Source organism: Amblyomma americanum, chromosome 11 (assembly GCF_052857255.1).
Source record: "Amblyomma americanum isolate KBUSLIRL-KWMA chromosome 11, ASM5285725v1, whole genome shotgun sequence".
NCBI classification, from domain to species: Eukaryota; Metazoa; Arthropoda; class Arachnida; order Ixodida; family Ixodidae; genus Amblyomma; species Amblyomma americanum.
In genome coordinates this window covers 1,275,820-1,301,397 of record NC_135507.1, presented here as the reverse complement: position 1 = coordinate 1,301,397, position 25,578 = coordinate 1,275,820, and the positions used below count along the sequence as shown (strand labels likewise).

Genomic DNA, 25,578 nt, shown 5'->3' with positions numbered 1-25,578 from the left:
GAATGCGCACATGTGCAGCACTAGTTTCTTTGTTGAATGGGTCCAGGAATGACAGACGACGCTCTCAAAAATTCACATGACCAGATCGATCACATCTGCATTTGCAGCAATGCATCGTTTATGCACAGCTGATCGGGCCTGCTATTGCTTGGGGTAGGATTGTTGGTGCACATGATGACACAACCGCGAACTGACGACCCATTGAAAGAAAGTTATGAGCACTCCTTGATGGCCGGGAATCTGGTGAAAACGTTAGCAAGGAAGCTGACCAACAACAGTTGCTACGAACACTTTAACCGTGGTTGGTTATACCGTACCTCTACAGCATATCTGTGAGAAGTTTGAGGAGCATGTGACCCTGGTAGAGAGCTTAGAAGGCAGCAGGTCTACTTTGTAGATTTGAAGACATGAAAAACAGTTTTTTAAGACATATATGCTACTTTTGTGTGTATTTTTGGCAAGAATGAGGGAAGTCTTTTCGCTATACGGTTCATTATAAATGGGCTCGAGTGTGTACACTGGATTAAGCACAAATATCATCTCTTGCAGCTTAGCACACTAAATGATGCTCTGATATATAGCAGCCATACCACACAATTCATAAAGATGAAGATATTGAAGAATAAGTTGCAGTAAATTGGTCCCAGCAGTACACAACATTAGTCATCCACTTATGCCCACCTTTCATTTTCCCACTTATTCTTTTGTAGTATAAGCCAAGTCTAACAAATGACCAAGTGTTCAGTGGAGATGCAAATAATAAGGATGCTATCTTTCTGCTTGAGGCAGCAGAAAGCGTGGTAGCAAGTCACTTTTACAGGCCCAAAAGCAATTAGTAGCCAAACACAAAACTCAGTGCACACTGCATTGCAGTTTAGCTTCCATGTGAGATATGCGTCTGATGTCCATAGCCACTCTAACTGCAATATACAACTGCTAACTTTTAAGTATGTGTACCTAGCATAGGCTCTGTTTTTGTTCAAGTTAGAAAACATAACCATGGACTTTGGACTTCCATAATCAGCAACTTTGCTGGCTGCCCTCCTTGCAGCACTACCAAGGCTAGAGGCCTCCTCCCTCGGCCAATCAGGAGAGTGCGTTAGTGCTCCTCTGCACCTTGTCGTATGGTCGCTGCATATGCAGATATGATTGGGGATGAGAGTTAATGGAGAACACCTAAATAATCTGCGATTCGCTGATGACATTGCCTTGCTTAGTCACTCAGGAGATGAACTGCAGTGCATGATCAATGTGCTAGACAGACAAAGCAGTACGGTGGGTCTAAAATTAACATGCAGAAAACGAAAGTAATGTTCAACAGTCTAGCAAGAGAACAGCAGTTCACAGCTGGCAACGAGGTGCTGGAAGTGGTAAAGAACGTCTACTTAGGGCAGGTAGTGACAGTCGATCCGGATCATGAGAGGGAAATAACTAGAAGGATAAGAATGGGGTGGAGTGCATATGGCAGGTTCTCTCAGATCATGAATGGCAGTTTGCCAGTATGCCTCAAGAGAAAAGTGTACAACAGCTGTATCCTACCGGTACTCACCTACGGTGCAGAAACGTGCATGGAGGCTAACGAATAAGGTTCAACTTAAATTCGGGACAATGCATCGTGCTTTGCAATGGAAAATGATAGGTGCAACAATAAGAGACCAGAAGCGGGCAGAGTGGGTGAGGTAGCAAACAAGGGTTAGCGACATCCTAGCCGAAATCAAGAGGAAGAAATGGGCTTGGGCAGGGCATGTGATGCGAAGGCAAGATAACCGCTGGTCCTTAAGGGTAACGGAGTGGATGCCAAGGGAAGGCAAGCGTAGCAGGGGGTGGCAGAAAGCCATAGGCGGGCAGATGAGATTTAGAAGTTTCTAGGGAAAGGGTGAGCAGCTGATACAGGGCAGGGTTAATTTAATTGGAGAGATATGGGAGAGGCCTTTGTCCTGCAGTGGGTTTAGTCAGGCTGATGATGATGTTGTACCGAACACTGAATGAACACAAGGCAGTTTTAGAATAGTGTACACACGCTTACATGCACTGAGTGCAAGCATTTTGTGAGACACTACATTTGTCACATTTGCAAATGGAGACAAAACTATAACTTCAGCTTAGTGGCGTGATCTTTTTTTAAGCTGGAAACCATTTTTGCCAACAAACCGACATCCTTCTTTAGGTCTAGGAGTGACAGAATCGGCACTCAAAATCAAGCAAATTTATTACTCATGAATTTTACTGTAGGTGAGATGAGACAAAATGCCCCATTTATGACCAGTGAATGTATTGAAAAACTAGTAACAACGATGCATTCACTCCAACGTAAGGGGACCTACTTAAAAGCGCACTGCCATGTTAGAAAAGCTACTTTAGTATATGCAAGCTGAACTCACTGAATAGCATATGTAACATGAGCGTATGTTGAGGCTTGATTTGAAATAGTGTTTAGCGCATGCGCACTTTAAAGGGGCTCTGAAAAGGGCTCTAATAAAGTTGCGAATGCCTGGAATGTTAAAGGACGCCGCTTCACAAATATCCTCCAGACAGAATTTTTTCAATGCACTTTGAAGAAGCTGAGTTATCTGGAGTCAAAATTTTAATATCAGCGTCAGTGTGTCTCGCTTCGATAGTATTGCAAGGAACTAGTGAGATGGAGCACAGAATTCATTCCGATTTGGCTTGTGGAAGTATCATATGTGGCTCATGAACTGGGCACAGCTGATTCTATATTCACTCTTCACAGAGGCTTATCACAGTCAAGTACCCCCGTACCCCCGTGAACGAACCACGGACTCGCGGTGTTATCAACCGAAGACGCAGACCGCGCTGGCATTCATCTTGTTTGGATTGGCCCATAGAGGTGGCCTTTCATGTCTGCAACCACCGTTTCGTAACCCATGACATCTGAAAGAATCTAACCAATTGGCACACGCAGGAGTGTGCGACAAAGCAGAGTACAAGCATGAAAAAGCTGCCAGAAAGGGCTCGCCAACTTTCATGTGTGACTGTGGGCTCTCTGCTGCATGTAGAAGTGTACTATTTCGCTCAGGTGTTCGTGACAACCCAATGCAGTGACCGAGTGAGTTGATGTGCTCTCCTCGTAAGGTGCTTCTGAGCCCCTTTAAAGCATGTCATCCCATATGCGTCTTTTATACTCTCATTACATTCCGCACCATCAGAACGTCGCCTCTGCACCCATCACAGCTTTGATGCCTCGCTTTGATAGTATTGCAAGGAACTACTGAGATGGATTCACTCCGATTTGGTCTGTGGAAGTATCATATGTGGCTCATGAACTGGGCACAGCTGATTCTATATTAATTCACTCTTCATAGAGGCTTATCACAGTCAAGTGCTCCTGGTTCTGGGTAACTACAGCTCCCTGTTTACTACCAGCAGCAAAAACAGTGTGCGTCATTTTTTTTGGTAACTTTTGCTATGTCGGAACATTCTACAGCAGTGAGGCTTGATCTTTCACTTTTTTTTTTCTTACACTAGTAGGGAGCATTATTGCCAGTTGTGCTAGCTAGTAGTAGTGAATCAGTGCATGCAGGCCCGACTGTTTGTTGTCACATGTGAAACATCACTGCCACAGATATGAACTTAGGCCAGCAGACTAAACTTACAGCTGTAATATTTTCAGGTTCGCCTTGCTTAGGCAAGTGCAGGCACACATTCTGCTTACTTAAACACAAAATGGCACCTGCTGGAGCAGCTGCACAATGAAGGCTGCCCAACCCACAAATGCAATACAATCAAGGCAGAAAGCTGGTCTTGAGATAGAGAAGACAGGTACAGGGACGGGAGCGCTAGGTGTTCTCTAACAGAGTTGGTAACAATTTTATGCTTCTTACAGTCACTTGAGGCTATACACTGCTCCACCAAAAACACCCAATTACAACTCCTTGATAACACTACACAGCTGCAGATGAAAAACAAGAAAATATTTTCAGCATATACATGCTCAAAGACAAAGTGAGTAGTTATGTGCCAGGATTCAAAAGGGCGATTATGCACGCAATCACAGCCATTCGCACATTCATACTATACGCATTTCTTAACTGAACTTTATACAAAATATTGTCGCCTAGGCAGTTTTTCCCTCAGAAAAAATTCTGCTGTCCCCTTTCCTATCCAAAACTCGTAAAATTCACCCCAGCGACCAAACCGCAATCTGACTATTGTAGCCGCAAACTAAACAGTAACTGAGGTGAAAGAGCCGCTCCAAAGGCAATTAAGGAAACTTTATACACATAGAGAACAGCTTTCTGGACTACTCAGCTAAACTGAGAAACATAATACAGTTCGAACGACTTCCGGTAGGGCAGGCATCAATCAAAATTTCTAACTTTTCCCTGCTACCGTACCCCCGTGAACGAACCACGGACTCACGGTGTTATCAACCGAAGACGCAGACCGCGCTGGCATACATCTCGTTTTGATTGGCCCATAGAGGTGGCCTTTCATGTCTGCAACCACCGTTTCGTAACCCATGATTTACAACACAAAACGGTAATATTTAGAACCAAAATGGCATTTTTCTGGGCCAGTTGGTATGAATCCATGATTTGGGCCAGCATGAACTTTGGGACACAAACGAAGAGACACGAGTGTTCCGTGTTCCACGTGTCTCTCTTCGTTTGTGTCCCATAGTTCATGCTGGCCCAAATCATGTATATGTGCAATATGATTTCTAAGCTCTAATAACTGTAAGCTCTGGTGCGCTGATTTCTTGCCTCACAAAAAAAAGTAAGCCTGAAAATTTGTCAGTGTTAATTATTTGGGGGCATATTTTGTATTGCTTTCCACAGGTAGCGCCACACGATTTTGCGAAACTGAAGTAGCTCTGCTTCTCAACCGCGTAAAAACATGCTGCTCACCCATATATTAACTAGAGGGAAAGCTGGCGCCCGCCTATGGGAGTTTGCTGGTGCTTCCTCGAGATCACTTGAACCATCATGGGCGCTCTAATAGACTTTACGCGTCACTGTCATACATGAAGAAAGGAACAGAGGCGGTTTCGAAGCCGGCTCCTCCCTACCTGGCCGCCGTCTCAGCAGACGACTCCACTCCGCCTGCAAATACTCCCAGTAGCCCTTGCGAAACTTCCGGCACATGTTTGGGCATGCGGCTGGGGCAAGGCGGATTGCTGGGGCACGGCCGGTCGTGGGCTGGGGCACCGAGGGCCCCAAGCTGCCGTTGCTGCCATGCTGAATTCGCTAACGAAAGACTAGGTAAGTTGTACTGCATGTCCAGTCACCCTTCACGTGCCAGGCTCAGCGGGGCCGAAAGTGGCTGAGATTGCTACCTTCTGTCTTTCTTGGAGGCACTGCGTTGGCAGTTCTATTTTGCGAGTTGCATTGATCGTAGTAATACTTTGTTTTGTCTTGAATTCGTCTTTTAGTGTTTTGAACCATTGGTCTAGCTTCAGATTCTGCCTATGCTGCTCGACTGTGATCTTTTGTGCGTCTCCTGCTTTCCGCCAGTCCCGCGTATGGTGCAGACAAACGTGGGTGACTACCCTACACAGACGAGCTAAGCAGCGGCTAGCGATTAATTTTATGCCTCGTCTGAAGAGACCCGTCTCGGAAGGGGCAGGGTACTTTTGAGAGGTGATGCAACCTGTGGCAAAAAAACAACACACATTTAATGCATTAATGCCGTGGAGTTGTCACTCCGAATGATATCCAGCCACCTTATCACATAGCTGTTCGAATGGGTTATTTGTGGTCGCGGCGGCCTCCACGTAGCGAGGGTCCTTTGCCACTTATCAGCTTCCGATTAGAGTGTTTTTTGGCGTTCGTTATTATTTTGGTCCAGACCTTTGGACAATTTTGCGGAGTATGAGTTCGGGTAAGCTGAGTGGAGAGGAAACGCACTTCCATGTCTGAGATTCTTGTTGCCATGAGGAAAGAAAAGCGCAAAACCGGTGTTTTGCGGAGGCCAGCAACAACATTGGAATCTCACCAGTCATTCCGAAATGGCACGTCTCTAGTTCACTAGGCACGGCCAACTCAGCCAGCAGGTCACTTTGTTTGCTGCCACTGATTATTTGACAATCGCTGTAATCAAATGACGAGTGCTGGCCTTAACATTGTTTTGGCTGACGAAATGTGCATTGCGGAACTGATGATTGCAGCCGCTTTGTACCGGGGTCCTGCAGTGCATGCACCTAGCTAATCGGCCACTGCTCCACGTGAACCTTCAGAACTGCTGCTGGAGCTGAGCTGTTGGAACCTTTGTTTGCTAGGGTAGTGTGAAGTGTTCATCCTTGAATGGCCTGCTGCAGCATGCTGTGTATTTCTTGCATGTGCTGCATGTGTGGTATACAAGCTTGGTTCGCTTGCCTTCTGTTATATTCGAATAAGCATTTGCCGAAAAGTTTTGTCTTCATATGAGTCTCTCATTTCTTCATCTTGAAGTTGTATTGTGTACTGATCATGCCGTTTCATTGTTTGCTCTTTCACCGTAGTTTCAGATCATTGGAAATGTAAACACCCAAGTTCCTGCCTGACGGCACCTACCCCAAAGCTCCCTTGGACCAAAAAGGAAATGGAATAAGGTTGGTGATCTTTTGCTGCCAGTTTCAATTGAGCAGTTATGTTTAGTAGTTAATACTTGGCAAAAACTGCAAAAAAAAATTGTCTGGTATGTACTGCACTGTGCTGAAGAAAATTTGTCATGCCTGTAATGAAAGATGATTTTATGCTGGTAAGGGCATGCCTACAGCCAATTTCCTTTCTCAGTAAACCACAACTTTTGGGGTGGAAGACGAACCAGCTTGTGGTGAGCAAGAATTTTTAAGGTGTCGTCCCTCACTCATAGCTAAAGTCGTTAAACCCGATAAAAAGAAAAAGAGAATTCTGAAAGTGGAGAGTCTTGCTGGTGCAATGAAGTACTGTCAGCTTTGAAGTCTCCCATGCATCTATACCCCTGTTACACGGACGTTTCGAATGCCTTCTAGCTCAATGTTATTTGACTTGACTGCCGAACTTACACTGCTACATGAAGGTTTTCAATGGCATTCGAGCCAGCAGAGCTCTGTGGACATTCGTGATTTTGGAATGCCTTCGAAACACTAACGCAGCCCGCACTGAACAATAGACGTCGCCGTCACTTCGCCTCACCGACATCCGTGCTGTGCGACTGCTTCGGCTCTGTGGCTGTTGTTTTTGGTATCCGCTGCTCGCTTTTTATTGCGAAGCAATACTACTTTAGGTCGCACTTCAGCCCGTTCCGTGGCGAGGCGGTGGTAGGCACCATTGACCTTTAGCGTGACCTCGCTGCGTGACGTCACACCACGTGACCTAGAGTAACGTCACACCAGCTGTGTAAAAGCGGGGCCCCATCTCACGCCGTCACGAGGCGAGGCTGTAGCCACCAACGGCGGCCTAACTCCCGCTCCTCTCACCAGGGGCGCTACGGTCGGTGTGACGTCACACCAGCTGTGTAAAAACGGGGTCCCATCTCACGCCATCGCGAGGCGAGGCGGTAGCCACCAATGGCGGCCTAACTCCCGCTCCTCTCACCAGGGGCGCTACGGTCGGTGTGACGTCACACCAGCTATGTAAAAACGGGGCCCCATCTCACGCCGTCGCGAGGCGAGGCGGTAGCCACCAACGGCGGCCTAACTCCCGCTCCTCTCACCAGGGGCGCTACGGTCAGAGTGACGTCACACCAGCTGTATAAAACAGCTCCGCTCTTCTCGCCAAGGCAGTCATACAGCCAGATGTTACGATGGTGCCTACGAACAAGGCAGCTCGGCAGAATGCAAAGAGGAAGCATCAGCGAGCTACGGAGACGGAAGAAGAACGAGAAGAACGACTTTCTAAGCGGCGTGCCCAGTATGCAGCTCGGCGACAACGTGCAACCTCCTCTGTGGAAACAGCAGAAGCAAGTTTGCCCAACAGTGAGTCTCCTTCTACTAGTTCAGAACGCTGGAACGCGACTAAACGGCAGAGGCGTGTCCAAGAAACCCCGGAACAGCGGCAGCAGCGGCTCGAGAAGGAACGTGCGTTTCGAGAGAAGGAAAACGAAAAGCGAAGAAAACAGCGTGCAGAAGAAACACCCCAGCAGAGACAAGAGCGTTCGAAGAAAAGACGGGAGAAATCTCTCACCAAGGCTGGCCCTGCTTCGCAATCACCAGGCTTAACCAAGCTAAGCCACGGCCGTTTTTTTCTGCTGTTTGTTTAGCATATAGCTCGTGTACTCGCTTTGTGAGTGCTTGAAGATAAGAGCAGACCACTGAACATTTAGTATGTGAGAGCGAAATTTCCCCAGGATGTGCCGATGCATATGACTGCACTCATGCTCTTGTTGACATCGCTGCCTACAAACTGCTGTAGTCAAGATTCAACTTAAGAACGCAGTTGGTTTTCCCCATCAAAGGGACCCCCTTCCATCCAGTGGCACCTGCTGATTCTCATGACCCTGCTAGTGTGACAAAGCAGGAAGTGGTAGGTGAAAGGGGACAATCCCTTCCTTGTATGGCGGGGGATAGACCCCTCTCTCTATTGTGACGCTGCTCCCTTCATTCTCACGCTAGGAGGGTCATGAGAATCGCTGCCGCGGTGGCTCAGTCGTTATGGTGCTCGGCTGCTGACCCAAAAGACTCTTGTTGGATCCCGGCCGTGGCGGTCACATTCGATGAAGGCGAAATGCTGGAGGCCCGTGTACTGTGTGATGTCAGTGCATGGTAAAGAACCCCAGATAGTTGAAATTACCGGAGCCCTTTACTGTGGTGTCCCTGTTAGCCTGAATCGCTTTTGGCTGTTAGACCACATAAATCATAAACCATTGTCCTGAGAATCGGCCGACGCCTTAGGCTGCAAGGGGGTCCTTTGGCGGTGAGAAGCCATTGCGATCTAGAGTTGTATCAGACTGCAGTGCTCGTTTGCATGACATAAAACGCAATCTGCGCTTTATTCTATTAAATAATCCCTTCTTTCGTACTGGTTGTACCCGTGCTTGTTTATGCAGTGCGACAATCTGAAGCGCTGATGCAATCGCCCACCTGGGAAAAACTTAATAGCCGGGTTGTGGACATTGTGTAGGACCGGTGCTTCTTGCTAATTGGCCCTGCTTTCTATGACGTGACCAATAGTTGATCATCACTTCATCCAAAAGTATGTTCGTTGATCATCGGCCTAATTTATTAGTCACAACCGACAGCGACGACTGCTTCTCGCCGCCTAACATATTGCTTGGCAGTGTGGGTCACTACGGCGCTTCCCATTCATTGTATGTGCGTCTTGTGATGTAAGCAATAATCTATTTCAGGTCACTGTTCTCAAAACTATGCTTGATGGCTATTGGCATTCGCTAAAACTTCTGAATTCACTCCTCACAACGACCGCAATAACAGACCGAACCCTGCTGACTTGCTAGGCCTAGTAGTCACGAAAGGGGTTGTCATTGATTGAAATTTAAGAATTTGGCAAGCGTTTATCGCTCTTGAGTGTTCAGGTGCGCACATGTAAAGTGTAGCCGCTCGTTTTGCTTATTTTCAATACGAGTAAGGTACAGACAAGCGCACATACATTCAGACCGTCTCCTCATCAGTGTGAAGTTATCGCTCAGCCACCAACCGACCGACCGAGGACATGAAGGCTGACCATCCGCCGACCAGATTCGTCGGTGTTGGCCAAAAACGCATGTCACGCTAAATTGACATGCAGCTGTTGATCATAATGGGTGTCGTTGTCGGTCTAATGTGACCGCAGTGACCACCGTCGTCGTCATTGCACACTGAAAACGAGCTGAGTCTTTCGAATGCGTTCGGAAAGTGTCATGTACCACTTCGGGAGTCCGTCGAATCCGAATGCCATTCCAAGTCTCATATGCAATTCGACTCTGATGCCATTCGATTGTTCCCGTGAGGCACAGGTACGTATTAATGTTATTGAATGTTCTAAAGTGGAAAAGTGGACCGCACAGTGTTTTTTGCCACCCTAAGTGTTAGTAAATAAGGGCAGATATTTTTTTTACTGTTACCTAGCTATGTATTATTCCTTAGTTTTAAATTTTATACTTTGCTGCATGGGGCCGCAGCTGTGGCTTTGTGGTTATGGTGCTCGGCTGCTGATCCGAAAGACGCGGGTTCGATCCCGGCCGCGGCGGTTGAATTTCGATGGAGGCGAAATTCTAGAGGCCCGTGTACTGTGCGATGTCAGTGCACGTTAAAGAACCTCAGGGGGTCGAAATTTCCGGAGCCCTTCACTACAGCGTCCCTCATAGCCTGAGTCGCTTTGGGACGTTAAACCTCCATAAACCAAACCAAACCAAATTTTGCTGCATGTAAGCTGTCATTACAGTAGCTCAATCAATAGCGCTACTATAGTCAGGTACTACTCAAGAGCTAAGTGGCTTTTGCCTCTCTAAGGACCCTCTACAGCCAATAGATTCACCGCAAAGGCATGATGCTATGATCAGGCGGAGGAAAGCATGAGCAACTTCGTCCCAGCTAATTGGAGAAACCTCCTCTGAAGTCGTAACTGTGCCACAATCCGCGATGAACATAACTGAAGAAAGGATTGGCGCTAGCGGCTGTAATAAAGAATAAGATCTAACGGCAAGAAGTTTATGAAAGGAGAAATGATCTCTCTCTATCCCTTTTGAATTTTTGACCCACGCAGCTGTTGCAACTGCCGTGCATCCTTAGCATGTTTCGCGAACTCAGTCAGTCGCATTATCTTGGGCACTGTAGCCTGCTTTGCGGCGTCAGTCACAGACACTTTGGTGTCGTGTTCCTTCATGTATTAGTGATGTCGGTGCTGTGACAGCTATGGTGGTATTTGGCTTTTTGCTCGTGACCTTCGAAATTGCAAGGAGTGCAGCGAGACCTGCATCGATACGACAGCAGCTGCTATCTGTTTTTGCTTTCTCTGGAGCCACCGCTCATTTCGGTGCCGTGGATCATGAACTTTGATTTAGTCACTGCTGTTGACGAAGCAGTCGTCATGTGTTTGGTCTGCAGAAGAGTTGGCACATTGTGGGGACCAGTTATACATGTGTGTGTTAAGAGGGCTCACCAGCTACAAGGCAACTCAGATTTGAACTTTTCCTGTTGATAGATGCCAGCACTTAACCACTACAAAAAGGAGGTATCTTTATTTCCCCCCCAGGTGCGTAAATTCCACCATGACATGAAAGTGTTTGTTCTTCTGCGCACAAAAGGTAGAGCCAGTAGAGTTGAGAACAGAGCTTTCTGTGGATATGTGTCCAGAGCTGGGGGACCAAAGCAGAAAAGAACTCCTCTCAAGCCATTAAGCAAAGAAGGGAGGTTCAGAGAATGGACCGCTTTCCAGTAGTGTACCATTCTATCTGCCGCCAGGCGAACTACGTTTTCCGGTTTAGGTCCCCTAAGCTCCCTCGCATCTTTTCTGCGAAAATTCATTTACAGTGGTAGGGTGGGGAGTACATGCTGTAATGAAGAGCAGTGCTGGTTTCGTCTAGCCAGAGCAGTTAAGTGTGAGTCATATCTCGCGTTTTCTCTCTTGAGGCCTGCACATTTTTCTCCGTCGCCACACAGAATACAAGCCCGGCCACCGTGCATTAGCGTGCATGCCGATTCGACGCCGTGGACTCCCAGTGTTTATATTGCGTTGTCTGTGGTTTAAATGAAATTACAGTAATTAAATTAGGTTTCTTGGTAATTTCTTGGCTAGATGCTCATTGCCTTACTGGAGAAGTCAGTTGTTTAGATGCATCTGTTACCAGGCTGGTTTTGTTTACCTGCGATTATAGTGAGCTACTCTTGTGATTCCTCTGGGAATGCACTATATGTGTGATCTGCTTGTATGGAAATAAGTTTTCCACTTTTCCTGAAGCGGTTCAGTGGCCTCAGAATCGCATTTTATTTGCAAAATTTTACCCATGATTGAAAATATTTCCATCCCAATTTTAGGCAAGCTTGCAAATATTTGTAAAAGCAGAATTATAGCAAATCTTGCCTTGACTTCGAGCAACCAGCTGAAACAGGGTTAAATGGAAATTTCATCAGTGTAAACAAGACTGGGGTTCTAGCCACCCTAACAGGTGCTTTGCAGGTCTCAAAGCACTGACTAATTTTCTGGTACTTAGGATCTTGGTGTTCCGGTTGTTGCTGCTGTCGATACTTTTCTTAAGAGGCGGCTTATAATGCAAAAAGGAATGAGATTGTTGCCACATTTTCACAGTGGTCAGGACAGCCATATCTGTGCCGTTTTTTTCGTTAACCACCTCTACAATATCAAGAATACTGTCTGCATGTAGCTCTAGAAGGCCAAAACGTCTTGAAAATATTTTCCAGGTCAGCTACAAATTTGTAGAGGAGGGCCGGCAGAAGGATACAGAAGACCACTGTTTTTTGTCATATGAGTGAACCCGTCAGGAGCCGCTGCGGTGTTTCGGTGGTTAAGGCACTCGGCTGCTAACCCGAAAGACGTGGGTTCGATCCCAGCTGCGGTGGTCGAATTTCGATGCAGGCGGAATTTTAGAGTCGTGTGCGTGTCCATGCGTGCGCGCTCCACTGCGGCATCCTTTGTAGCCTCAGTTGCTTCGGGGCGTTAAACCCCCATAAGCTAAACTGAACTAGGCTAGTTTGAGTTCCCTTCTGCCATTTTGGTCATTACAAGCAAATTTTTACTTTTTTCACAGCCTGTCTTCAGTGCTTTCTTTTTTTTTTCCTATACATCCAGCTATATGGAATATTATTCTTAAAACAGCGCGAACAAGGCGAGGACGCAGAGACAAGTGCTTGTACGTATGTTTTGTCTCTGCATCCTCAACTTGTTTGCGCTGTTTTTAAAGAATGACCTGCCGCCAACTCACCCAAGCTTCTGCATTAGAATATTAGCCGCCTATCATTTGATGCTACAGTGAAATTGTATGGTAGTATTTTCAGAATGAAGCACTGCATCTAAATTGCCTGCATCTAGAAGTTCATCAACACTCTGAGAGCTTTGCTGGCCAGCATCCAAAAATGGCATGGAGGATGCCAGGCTCGAAGTTTCTTGTGGAAACAGGGTGGGCAAGGTTGTTAAATGCAAGGCAGTGCACAATAACTATGAATTGCTCAGGTAATGGGTGGGTGTTGCAGCCAGAAGACTGGTGCACTATTCTAATAAGATGCTCGCCTGTATCCTGGCTCATTCTACTAGTCCAGGTACTCAAAACCTAGCCGTTTGTTAAATACTTCTACAGTGACAACGCACTAGACAGTGTCACAGGTAGTTAGTTGTCTTGCGGCTGTTGACTTGTATAAAAAGCCGTGCCTTCTATTAGTGTGATTTTCTCATGCACTCAGGAGCGATAGAAAGGAATGAAGCATGTCGACAGATGCAAAACTCGGAAGTAGAACCTCAGCAGTGAAACTTGAAAATGCATGGGCTTAACACCCAGACTGCACAGCCAGCACGACGGCAGCAATGCGAAGCTACTGAAAGACTCCCTCTGCGGCGAAGAAAGCCATTTTGCTTTAGCCACTACGCTGCTGCGCGCCTCTGTTTGCGCCACTAGATCAGTATTCTAGCTATGGTGCTTGTGGAGAGAGAAAAAAAAAGGAACAAAAAGGGTGTTCCTCCGTGCTTACTGCACTCACGGGCTTTTGCCAAAATGGTTACCCCCACTGGTCGCCTCCGTCTGTCGGAGAAGCCACCCAGATTGTGCTTATAGCACTCGTGATCCGACGTCAGTGCCGTTCACCCATGTCCCAAGGTGGAATTCGATGAAAAGCGTTGTGTGTTGTGTGGAGTGATTTGTTTGCTGGGTGCCAACGATCGCTGTGGCATGTCGTCTACTACATCATCGCTCTGCACTGTCAGAAGACTGCCGCTGTTCACAGGGTGGCATTCACGTTGTTGGTTTCATTTGCCAGTGATCCAGTACAGCGTGGGCTCATACCTCGGCACCATGAGAGGTGGCTCAATCACACTTACACTCACGGTCACTCCCACTCGTATCCACTCACTCACACTCATGACCACTCACTCACACTCGCACTCATGTCCACTCACACTCACAACCACTCACTCACACTCACGTCTGCTCACACTCACGAGTCACAACCATTCACTCACGCTCATGTCCACTCACTCACATTCACTCACTGTTTCCTTGTTTGCCGACAATGGAGGGGATGAGAGATTTACATCTGCGGCTGACTGCGCTCGTGGCTTCCCGGCACACCCTTGGTCGCAGCGAAGTGGTGGTGAGCCGCGCCGGGCTCTGTTGGACTTTTTAGCCAATTTTCACAGTTGAGATGCTCTGAGGAAGTGGTAACTTATCACGCATCTTCGATGTCCCGAATGAATGTTACACACGTATGCTCCCGCGCTTCCTCCTTAGACGATGACTGCCTGTTTAGCTTCAGCCAAGATGCTTAGAACATTTTTCAACAGTCGGTGTCTAAGTAACAATAATGGTTTTGCTTGACAGTGGTCTTGGATGGTATCTTAAATACCAATACTGCGTTGGCCTTGACAGTGATGTGTCCGTGAGTCTGCATGAACACATTGGAGGCAAGTGGCGACTATGAATACTTTCTGTGGCGTGGGAAGGGGGGGAGTGTTTCTTAAAAGATCCAGTGAGGTCTTCACTAAAGGGAGGTGGCTGGAATGGGCACCAAGTACAGATTTTCCCTGCATAGGAAGGATCCAAAGGGGAGTAGCCATTATCAGTCCCTTTACAACTGTCTCCTGGGCTTACTTTGGGGCGTAGCTAAGAGCAGGATAGGGCTGGCTTCGTCTAGCCAGAGCTGGTATGCGTGACAGATCTGTGGACATGCCTGCTGTGCAGTACATTGTCTGCGCTGCACATAATTCCTATCTGAAGAAGGATTTAGAAACCACCACGGTCTTTTTGCCTGAGGCTGGTACGTGGGGAGACCAAATGTGCATCTGAGTGGGATTAGTGGGTGCTAACACTGCACCTAATTATTGACCCGTAGTCTGCCGCGTCGTTGGTTGATAAAATGTCGCTTGAGGAAGAATGCATATGCAGCTAACTTTTGAGCCATTTTGCGTTGCATGCCCTTCTGAAATGGTGGGATGCTACTGGGAGAAAGCCTTATGCAAAGGTTCTTGGAGCAAATTGTAGCATCCGGGTCACAGGATTCCTCATGAGTCCAGTGCGGGTAGAATTGCTGAAATCTGAGTGTGCTATCAGAAGTTATTCCACTAACAGTATTGAAAATGCAAAGATAAAAAAATCCCATTTCACTTGCCCATCGCCAAAGGTTGGGCCCCAGAAATCGGAGCCACACCTTCCACACATGCAGCAGAAGCTTGCATGCAGTTGTTAACTTGCCTGGGCGGCCCTCAGCAGCCCAAATTGCTGGTGGTTTACTAGTTCCTAGCAGAGGTGGGCAAATGCCCTCATTTTTACTTTTCCTCCCTCACCCTCGCCCTCACTTTGAAACATTATCTGGCCCTCCCTCACACTCTCTAACAGTCGTTTTAAAACTAGTTATTTTTTGTATTCTGCAACTTCTGGCGATAATACTGAGTAATAAACATTACAGTGATAAACATGAACAGTAATAAGACAAGCCCTCAAGGCACTATTGGACGACAGGCTAGATGCTTATATTGTTGTGCGTGTACGTGTGTGTATTGTTTGAGCTAACACGTGAGACAAAACTGAGGCAGCTACGAGTTGAGCCCCAAAATATCACTCTGCCTTTATTTCTGGCACGCAGCGCATGCATAAATATGCCCTGCATTTATAACGTTTCATTATCTGTATGCTCTGCTAAAACGAGACAACGCATTATTTGTGTCGGTGAACGAAAACTAATGTACGCCAAGAATATTTATAAAATAATGCGGTAGCGTTTACCGCGACACTTAGATTAAATGCTAAGCACAGAACGGACTGAACAAGGAAAGTTTGTAGGCCGCTTAATTATCATTTCCCGATGACATTGCGATAGAACTAGGTCTTCTGAATTCCACTGCTTCTAATCTCCCGCCATTTCATGTGGTTTGCTGCATGCTCGTCTGGTGACCGTTCCACGCGCACGGATGAAAGATGATGAAGACCGCTCTTTCAAACTACAGTGTGGGAGACTGGCAATTTAACACACGCGAACGCAGGTACGTGACGAAGATGTAGACATTGATTAGCAGTTTTTTTTTATTCGAGTTGTTTTTTATTAGGCACGATGAGAAAGTGAGAGAAAGTTAGGAAAAGGAGCGTAAACAAGCCTCGCTTAAAAAGTGGCAAAAGTTCTTGATAGAGCGATTATCCAGAGTCCACTTGCGATAGTCGTCTTCAACATCCCGTCACAGGCCTACCTTCCTTAGGAAGCGTAGTCTCACAGAAGCTGTAGCCGGGCAAGTCCACAGCAAGCGGACTATCAAGTGCACTATCAAGCTGTGTGCCGAGCCGGCTGAGCACTGTTCGAAAGAAGTACCATGCCAAAACTGGTTTATATACAGGCTTCAGGCATCACACAGAATGCCCGAACCAGAGAAAGCAAGCGGCACTGGCAGAAGGTTATGTTGATCTGTCGTTCACCAAAGCGCGAGCTGCAGCGGAGCAAGCACAGCCGGCCCACTCTCCGTGAATGGCGTCACTTCCGCCAGTTCCCCCTTTTTGTCGTCCCCCCACCCCTGGCACTTCTGGAAGCAACGAGGGCGTGTCGGCGGCAGGTTTTTAAGAAGCGTTTGCGGCTCTTTGCGGGCAGAATTGAGAAAAAATCTAAACCCATGATTTTGAAGGTCCCTTCTTCCCAACCACAGCGTTTCATGCAATTTGAAAACCGTTTCAGCTTCCCTTTAATGTCACATGTGCTTTGCATATGCAAATATGCTTTGAATTTGCATGGTGCGTTTGGTTACATTGAGCAAAAATAATTGCAAGCGTTCATTGGGCACAGTAAAGTGACTCTCATGGTCTGTATTGTCGACCACAAATAAAACGCAATACTATGCAGTGGCATTACAAGCCAAGTAGGGATAATTAGTGTGGACAGCTACTGCTGTGCATATTAAACACGAGACGCAGCAATGAAATAATGCATCACCATAAAACATATTACAGGCTGTGGGCACTCTTAAATTTGTGGCAGCAGTCTGAAAAGCTTTGGTCATGCATATTATGTACCAAACCAGTCTATGGATGTGCAACACTCTTTATTGCTGTGTTACTACAGGCGCTGTTGGCCCTGTCTGTTTCTGTCGCTTTAATGAGTGGCTCTTGGAATTGTGATTTGGAAGTCATTGCTGGCACGCCCGTTTTGAACACATTTTATGAGCCTAAATTTGGTATTCCAGGTCAAGAACGTGAGCTTTTCAGTACACTTGCCCATCCTCACTGCTGCATCAGAAAGCATTACTGGCGTGGCCAGCCGCTCGAATACATGCTTTGAAGCTAAACACAGTATTCAAGGCCAAGAACTGAACAGGGCAGAGTTTTCCTGTCCTCACTGCTGCACCAGAAGGCATTGCTGGCATGGCCAGCTGCTCAAACACGCGCAATGAAGGCTGATTGCTGCATTAAATATCGAGAGCAGCACTGAACGCCAGGTCGAACACTAAATGGGTGTAGCACATGGCAGCATTGTTTACAAATCGGCCAGAAGCAGACACACGCACTGTCATTCAGCATAAAACTGGGGTTGTACTACCCGTTAGAGAGCATGATCAAATTTTTAGCTGCGCCACCATTTGAGCAACCTGACATTAAAAACTTTGCTCAGAGGCCTTATACATGAAGTTATAAATTCATTCTAGCAAATAAAAGCTTTTTCCGGCTTCGTGAGCACATTTGATAGCTCTCAAATAAAAAAATAATGTTCTCAGGGTACGAAGTGTTGCAGAGCGCTAGTTAAACATAAAGGCTCATGCCACCAAGCTGGACATGGAAAGCTTCCAAGGTCGCCACCTACGACTACTTTTCAGGAAGCTGACTATTTAAAAGCACTACTGTACACTGCATTGAAGCAGAATAGTTTGTGTAGAAGCGTCGTGAAGAATACAGTGTGACCCCAAGATGCACAGTGAAACAGGAAGAAAAAAAATGATACACAGCGCAGCCTAAGGCTGTTTCAGTGGCATGATGTGTTACAGTTTATATCAGAAATATAGAGAACATAATAACCCGGTCGCACGGGATATCTCATTGCCCATTGATTCAATGGCCATCGAAATTTTGGAGGGCCATCTAGATGCATCGCTGCCACACGGCAAATTTCAGTGATCATTGCATGAGTATGCGACCAGACAGATGGTGTTTAGGGATAGCAACATTGATAATGAAAATACGAAGTTGAGTAAAACGAGCCGAATGTTGGAGTGAGTGCTATTCTTATTGAAACTTTTTTCGGAAAAAGCTGTTAAAATACTTCACATTTCGGCGCAATCTATAGAGACTGCAATGACGGGGCGACAATGGGCAGCATTGTGCACTTTGTTTCAGAAGCATTCACTTTTTGCCGGCAAAGCTGCCACAAATCAGTGACTGTCTTTGTCGTGTTCATAGCTAGTGTCGTTGTGGGGCAGCCCTTGGTCTCGGCTGTCGCAAAGTGTGCGAAAGAGGCGAAGAAAAAAAAAAGAGAAACGAAGCAGAATGAGCCACTCAATAAGAACAGCGTCTATTTGTTTACATCTGACTGCCAGACATTCTGCGGAGCTGTCATTTTTACTCCTGAATAAAAAGTAGCTTAAGAATTGGATAATGTAGTCAAATTATTCCATTAAATCAAAAAGATGTTTATGTTTAATTAGTTTTTGTATGTTGTTTTTCAACTTATGGTGAGTGCGAGGTTGTCGAGTTCAGTGGTCATCGAAAACTGCCGTGCGGCACTAGCCGATTCCCATTGAGTTCGATGTCCATTGACTCAGTGGGTATTGAAACTGCCCGTGTAACAGGGGTATTGATAGCGTCAATGTGTTTGCTAGTTTCGGTTCTTTTTTTTTTTTGCTGCATTTTGGCGGCAGCTGTGTCTTTATACGCAATGTCAGTGAACTACAATATCATTTGTGAGTGCTCCTTCTTTTGTGCACCTAGTATATTCTGTGTGCTTCATGAAGCACTTTGAACTTGTGTTTTGCATGAATGCTCATTCGGATTCTTTGGTCAGTTCTTGGTAAATTGTCTCCTCTGTTGCACACTTTGAATGATCCAGATTCCTCATCAGGAAGTAGACATGGCTATCGTACATCACTTGCATGTGTTGCTGAGGCACCAAAGATGTTTGTCTTTACATTGTTTACAGAAGTGTTGCGGATGCTGTGCAAGAGAATGAAGCAACGCTGCTATGTTCTTTTGGGCTAGTGTTGCACTAGTGGCATTACTCGTCTCGTGCATGAAATGTGTAATTGTGTGGGCATTGATCATCGTGAGACAGAACTGTGACTACGAGAGGGGTAGTTTAAAGCAAGCTGACATCAACCGCCGTCACATGGTACTGGGATGATTGTGCGTTCCACTGAAGTATGGTTACAATGACTGAGGTCAGATCTGCAATCCATTCTCAGCGACCAAATCTCCTCGCCTCTGGGTCAGCACGACCAGTGAATAAACATGAATGGTTATTAAGCAAAACATACCGCTTTGTTATGATAGCGCACCTGTACACTTTTGTATTATATTTCGCCAGTGGCAACAAGTTTTGTACCTTCAGCAGGATGCATGTAGATCACATTTATGTTGAAGTCTCATCTGGAGTGCTCACTGCAACCTTATAGGAGTATAGACATCGTGTTTTCCTGTTTGTAAGGAAGTGTAAGGCATTATTATGCGTGGGTTACCACTGAGTATTCTTCTGCGACTGCCAAATAATTTATAATCGAATTTTTTTCTTGTGCTGTTTCGGTTTTAACAACCGAACAGGGACTCTGGCACCACGTGAGGCATGAAAAAAACTGCAATATAATCGCTGCTTCTACATTTGTTGTCATTCGAGCTCTTGAGGAGGGCTGGCTTCAGCACTGTAGTGAATTAAAATGATGAAGCAGCGATTATATCTACGTTTTTCCACACGTCACAGCCATCGTTTGGCTATTTAAACCAAAACTGGAACAGCATGACAGAAAAATCTGATAGTAAATTATTTAATGGTCATAGGTGAATACCACATTGGCTTTTCATGCATAGTAGTCTCTTCTTCATGTCTGTAGAGAAGAAAACATGCCACCAAAATTGGGTGTCTATACTCGTTTAAAGACCAAAAGCACCTTGAAAAGCTGGTACAAAGGTCCTTTTTGCCTTGCAGGAGTTTACATCTGTATGGGTGCCTTGAGTGCTCCACTGCACAGCTTGAAAGCAAACCCTTTGCCCTAAAGGCTTGACAAGGGGGTGCACATACTTTGAGCTAAAATATGCATGGATAGCAAGCGATGAGCTTTCACATTTGGCACTGCACTATCGTATACATTTGTGCTGGAGATAACTTTCACTGTGTGCTGCTAATATTAATATACTGTTAGCATCACCAATACTTTCTCGGTGAATGGGTTCACTGGCTACGTATTCGTTGGCCGAGAGAGTCCAAATAAAAATGTTTCACTAGCACATTGTGATGCATGGAAGGAGCCCAATTTACATACCTTTGATAAAACAGACTCTGTGGGCCAGTGAAAAGAAGGTCGAGTTTTAACCGAAAACAGTGCTGCTGTTGCCCAGTGTATGACAATCTTCCAGTAACAAAATGATCCATGTTATGCTCGGCAGTGGCGTCCTGAGGCCCTCCTTGTTACACAAAGTTGAGAAACAGCTACAAAGCTGGCATGTGCAGATTGTGCTTTTTTTGGTCTTGCCTGAAACATAGATCAAACATTGTAGAAGCGATACTGGAGGCGGGCTTGATATGAAATTGTTATGTAAGAAAACTTGGTGCAAGGAGCTGTAGGACTGCCCCTCGCATTAAAAGCAGAGATCTATGCGTGTACATTTTGCGAGGTAACATGGTTCAGAGCATGCGTTAATTCTGAATGCAAGCACTTCATAACACCTTGCATGTAAATATGCGCCGTTTTTATCAGACAAAACAAGCCCTGGCATCTGCTTATGTGCCTACTTTTCTCGTCCTGCAATACCAAATGTAGCAGGGGCATTTTAATGTGTGGTGATTTAATCTCAGCATAGACAGACGTCCTATGGTATTGCAACTTGGGCCCACTAATTGATGCCCACTTGAAGCAAAGATGATTGAGCATCACGTGCAGCTACACGATGGGTCGTTAACAGTGGCCGCAGCAGCGTGTGCTGGAGAGGTGCAGCCAAGAGGTTGTTCAATGAAGCTGTTGCTATGAGCGAGTTTGAGCATCCGGCCTTATTCCCTATGAATGCCTGAAGCACGCTGCTCGGCAGGGCATCCAGGGAGACGATATTGCAAAAGCATACTCTGCGAAGCAATCTCTCACCCTCTTCGGTTTTTCTGTCGACTGTCGTAACAACTCCACGCAATAAATGCACGACAATTAACACTACCAGCATGAAAATTTATTTCCTTTACTGTGCCATAGCCTGAACTGCTGTATGCCACATGCTGAACTGCCGCAACTGCGTGCATTCATTCACACATGCATTACTTTTTCTTTGTTAACACGCTAATTGTGTTTGAAAATGAGTCACCCCTTTTCGTGTTGTTGGGCACATGACATGGTCACAAACATGTTATTCCTGATGGAAATAACAGCATCTTTAGGGACTATTTGTGCGAGCTGATGCACTTGGAGCAGGCGCACTCCATGTGCTGCTCATAGGTGCAGTGCGGTCAGCCGCAACATTATTGCAGTAGGCCAACACCATTGGTAGGAGGGTGGTCTTTTGGGGGTACCCGCCACTTTGTTTTTGAGCTGTATCCGACTGTGCCTGACACAACTACGGGGATTTTTCTATAGTGTGGACGGCACATTTTATTTGTACGTCTTAGTTTTAGAGCTGTGCATGTAAATTACTTTCTACCTCACCAACCCTGAGGGTATCAATGTATAATAAATACCAGAACCACCGGTATTAACTTTGGTAAAGAAACCCCCGTTAATTCAGGAACCCGGATAATCCAGATTGACGGCGCGGTCCTGCTAAACGTCCACATAAGGCTATGGCATCAGACGCTTGTTAACTTGAACACTGCTGGGCTTAAACTGGTTAGTTCAGACGGACTCCTAGGGGCGCCATGTTGAAGTACGACTGGCACAGCAAGGAATGGAACCTGATTGCGATGCTTCTTGCCAGTGCACCTGTGACATGTGCGCAACGGCAGAAGTGGCAGCGATTAAAGGGCCCCTGTCATTAGACCGGAAGATAGCCTGGTCTCACAGTTTCCGTTTTGTGTTTCACCACCAGCCTGCTAGGTGATGTGTGCTGTAATACTTGTCGTAAGCGAGTTTGCGCATCAGAAGAACTTGATTGCTAACTGCTGCGACACTACCTGCGACTCTTCTCTGCCACATTTAAAGCACTTTTCACCTGTTGAGCCTTTGTTGGCCCTTATTTTGGCAGGAATGAGCGAGCGTGTGCTGAGGTATATTTGTTCTATGCCGGTTTTCAGCAGCCAGTGAAATGGCTTAATCATCTCTCTCTCTCTGCATGCTGTTAACGTAATGTCTAGAATTCTTTTTTCACACTACAAGTAGTGCCATTAGTATTGTCATCATCACTGAGTGTAATGTTGTTGAGGGGGCCTATGGGCCTTGTGTGCTGCAGTATCAGCCGTACATGTGGCACCATCTGGGAGGCGCTGCAGGAAAAAAAGTGTCTGTTCCAATCCGATGCTGCAGCCGACGCTATGCTCCTCTGACCTCGTCGTGACTCTTCGCAAGAACAAGCTGGAAATGCCTAGTAAAACACCCACCTCGTTTACTGTTGCAGTTATGGCCATCCCACACCTGAATTCCGGTACACTGCTTTTTATTTGGGCTGCGCATTTGTCATGTTTTTTCCGGGACTGCGCAGTCACAGCACGACTTATCGCATGAATCGAGCGTAGGGGAAGCAAAAAGAACCACTGAGTTGTAAATCCAGGTGGAGCTTTTAGAGTCAGACTACTTTGCACACATGCCTGACTCGACGCCTCAGGGCAAGTCTTCAGACATGACCCGCGTTAATGAGCGAACGCGACGTCTGTCTGGCCTGCAGAAACGCTTTCCTTTGACCTGCTGACTGTTTCTATCACCGTTTCCTGCTGTTCTCAGCGTTTGCTTCTGGGCAGTTTATCCTGGCCACTGGTAGCAAAGCTCATAGCAACAGTGCATTCTTGCTTGCTTGCTGGGCGTTCAATCTGGATTCGCACAAGAACCAAGAGAAAACGCCCTTTGAAACGAACAGGTCGATTTACTGTTGCCTCTATGGGTGCCATAATAGCTGCAAAAATGCTGCCGGGAAGCAATAAAGATTATGCTTTATCGTTTTTCCTGGAAATCATACGAGTGCAAAACGAAACAGCGCTGCCGAGAGCAGTACGGCGTGCAGGGTAAACAGGTCAGCGTGGAGAAGCGATAGAGAAAATTGTCAAGTGATAGTTGTGTTCACAAAAAGTAAACAAATCTGCGCCACACGTGCGAGTCAGGCACTGTCCGAGAGCAAACTGCACGAGCGACTACCATTGCCATAATTTACAAAACATAAAAAAGCACTGTATATACAAAGCAGCGTGTAAGAAGCACCTGTCGCTAATAATCCCGCACACTGCAAGCGGCATGGGTGATGCACCCAGTCGCATATCGTCCGAAGTAACTCGCACACTGAGCGTTCACGTCACTGCGCGCAATACCTGACGATGAGCAAGCGTGATGTCAAGCCCGATGGTTGCACCGGGTGCTCGAAACCAACGGTTGGTGAAGAAACGAGCCGCACAAAAATTAAGCTCGCCTCCAAACTGAACCTGCACATATCTCGAAAGTGTCCGGACATTGCTGCACAGAAAGGTTCACCGCACGCATCATACACAGGCTTGGGGTCGCAGAATCTGTGACCGCGCACCAAACCATTGTTTTTAAAAACGCGTCAACATTTCCATTCGTCCGAAAGCTACATCATCAAGCGCTAGTGATGTTAATTAAGCCGGTCATGCATGCTGTTCTTTCTGGAGACTGCACTCAAGTGTGATCGACCCCGCTGTCGTTTGGACCAAGCGAGCAAGAAAGCAAAAGAATGGCGGTGGTGACCGAACCTGCTGGTGGTTACCGACGACGCTTTCAGAGCGATGTTGTAGTTGCACATATGCCTGACCGGGCCTCTCAGGGCACATCTTCAGATGCAACCCGTGTTACTAAGAAAGTGTGTGGTCTGCCCGCCCCGCAAATATATATATATATATAATATATATATATAATTTGCAACACCTTCCCAATGGCTGTTTGGGTGTAAACTTCTAAAACGAAGCGCCGCCAGTAGAAGCGCTCGCGAGACAGGAGACGCACCCAAGGCGCCGGCGAACAAAAAGCGCGCTTGGACGAGAACGGACTGCGACTTGCATCGCTTGTAGTTTATTTTGCAACACAAACATGGTGTATGCGAATGTGCATGTGACGCAAACACAAAAGCAGCAGAAAGAAGCCCTGTTCTAACTCGCTGACGCTGTCGGGAAGCACGCGTGAGGTGGCGCCACTTGTTCTGGAGCAGTGGCGCTACCATACCAGCGCACGAGGCCCATTCTAATAAATGCATGGCACTGGTATGCCTAAGAAATTTAGGCCCTTTATTCATTGGTATGTGGTGCACATTTGCACAACTGGAAGCACAGGCCTTTTACTCACTCCAGATGGACTTAAATGATCCTTGCTGATAAAGCCCAAGAAAATGAGTACCAAGAATTGAATTCTGATGAGGAGGATGCCGTGCTAAACGTCTAAAGCCTGGTTATCTGGGCAGTTTTCCGCTGCACATGCTGCACCTCTGTGTGGTTTCTACCATCTCGTCAATAATCGCATTAAGAAGGCTTTCTTGTGCGTGTTGTATGTCTGAACTACGCACTCCTTTATGGCTGAATGCATTGTTCTCAGTGCATGAAAATAGCATGGAATTATTCAAGTCATTCTACAGGACTAGGGCCACTGCCAGTGACCCTCTTTGGCTAATTGGCATGTATGACAAACAAAAGCCTCTGAGGCTGGACAAGTCAGGTATGCCAACTGTACCCTCATCCACCACTGAAACGCAGCTGGCAGCCTGCACTTGATCTGCCTGTCACCTTTTCTGTGTGCTGTTGCATGGTGGTGTTCTAATCTAATAAGCACTGTGCAGGCATATGTTGTTTCTCGTAATGCACTTTTCATGTCGAATACATCTTTAGGCTTTTCTGTGTGTGTGTGTGTGTGTGGGGGGGGGGGGGGGGGGGGGTTATTTGCTGTGCTGATCATTCTGTGACTGTCATTGTGCAGGCTTACGATTGGCGGACACTGCTTTGCATCAATTCTCCTCCGAGGCGTGCGTGATGCCCCGTGGCCACCCGTGAAGTGCCATCAGCACTCGAAGTGTTCCCAGGTGGTCTCCCTCCCCAAGTACTGAAGGCTTCCAATGCTCCTTGGCTTTTTTGTTCTGACCTGATGGCTTACCCCAGGGGAATTGGCAACCCAGTGTCCTCACTGGAAATTCTCGGATCCCACTCTGCATGCTAGTAATGTGCATTTGAAAACCATTAAAACTGCATTCAGAGATGTC

General features: G+C 46.5%; 1 protein-coding gene and 1 long non-coding RNA gene across 6 annotated transcripts in view; one reads left to right on the top strand and one right to left on the bottom strand.

Annotated features, from left to right (window-relative positions):
- LOC144110392 (uncharacterized) overlaps positions 1–5,151 on the bottom strand; it is an 8,172-nt gene extending 3,021 nt beyond the window's left edge. Inside the window, exon 1 of one of the 5 annotated variants that reach the window (XM_077643244.1) lies at positions 5,030–5,151. In XM_077643244.1, the coding sequence (XP_077499370.1) occupies positions 5,030–5,115 (86 nt within the window). In that variant the 5' untranslated portion in view covers positions 5,116–5,151. The other 4 variants (XM_077643247.1, XM_077643245.1, XM_077643248.1 and 1 more) reach the window with 4 other exon arrangements.
- LOC144110393 (uncharacterized) lies at positions 5,083–25,578 on the top strand. The gene is made up of 3 exons (XR_013309826.1): positions 5,083–5,222; positions 6,461–6,550; positions 25,299–25,578. It is a non-coding gene; the product is annotated as an uncharacterized LOC144110393 (long non-coding RNA).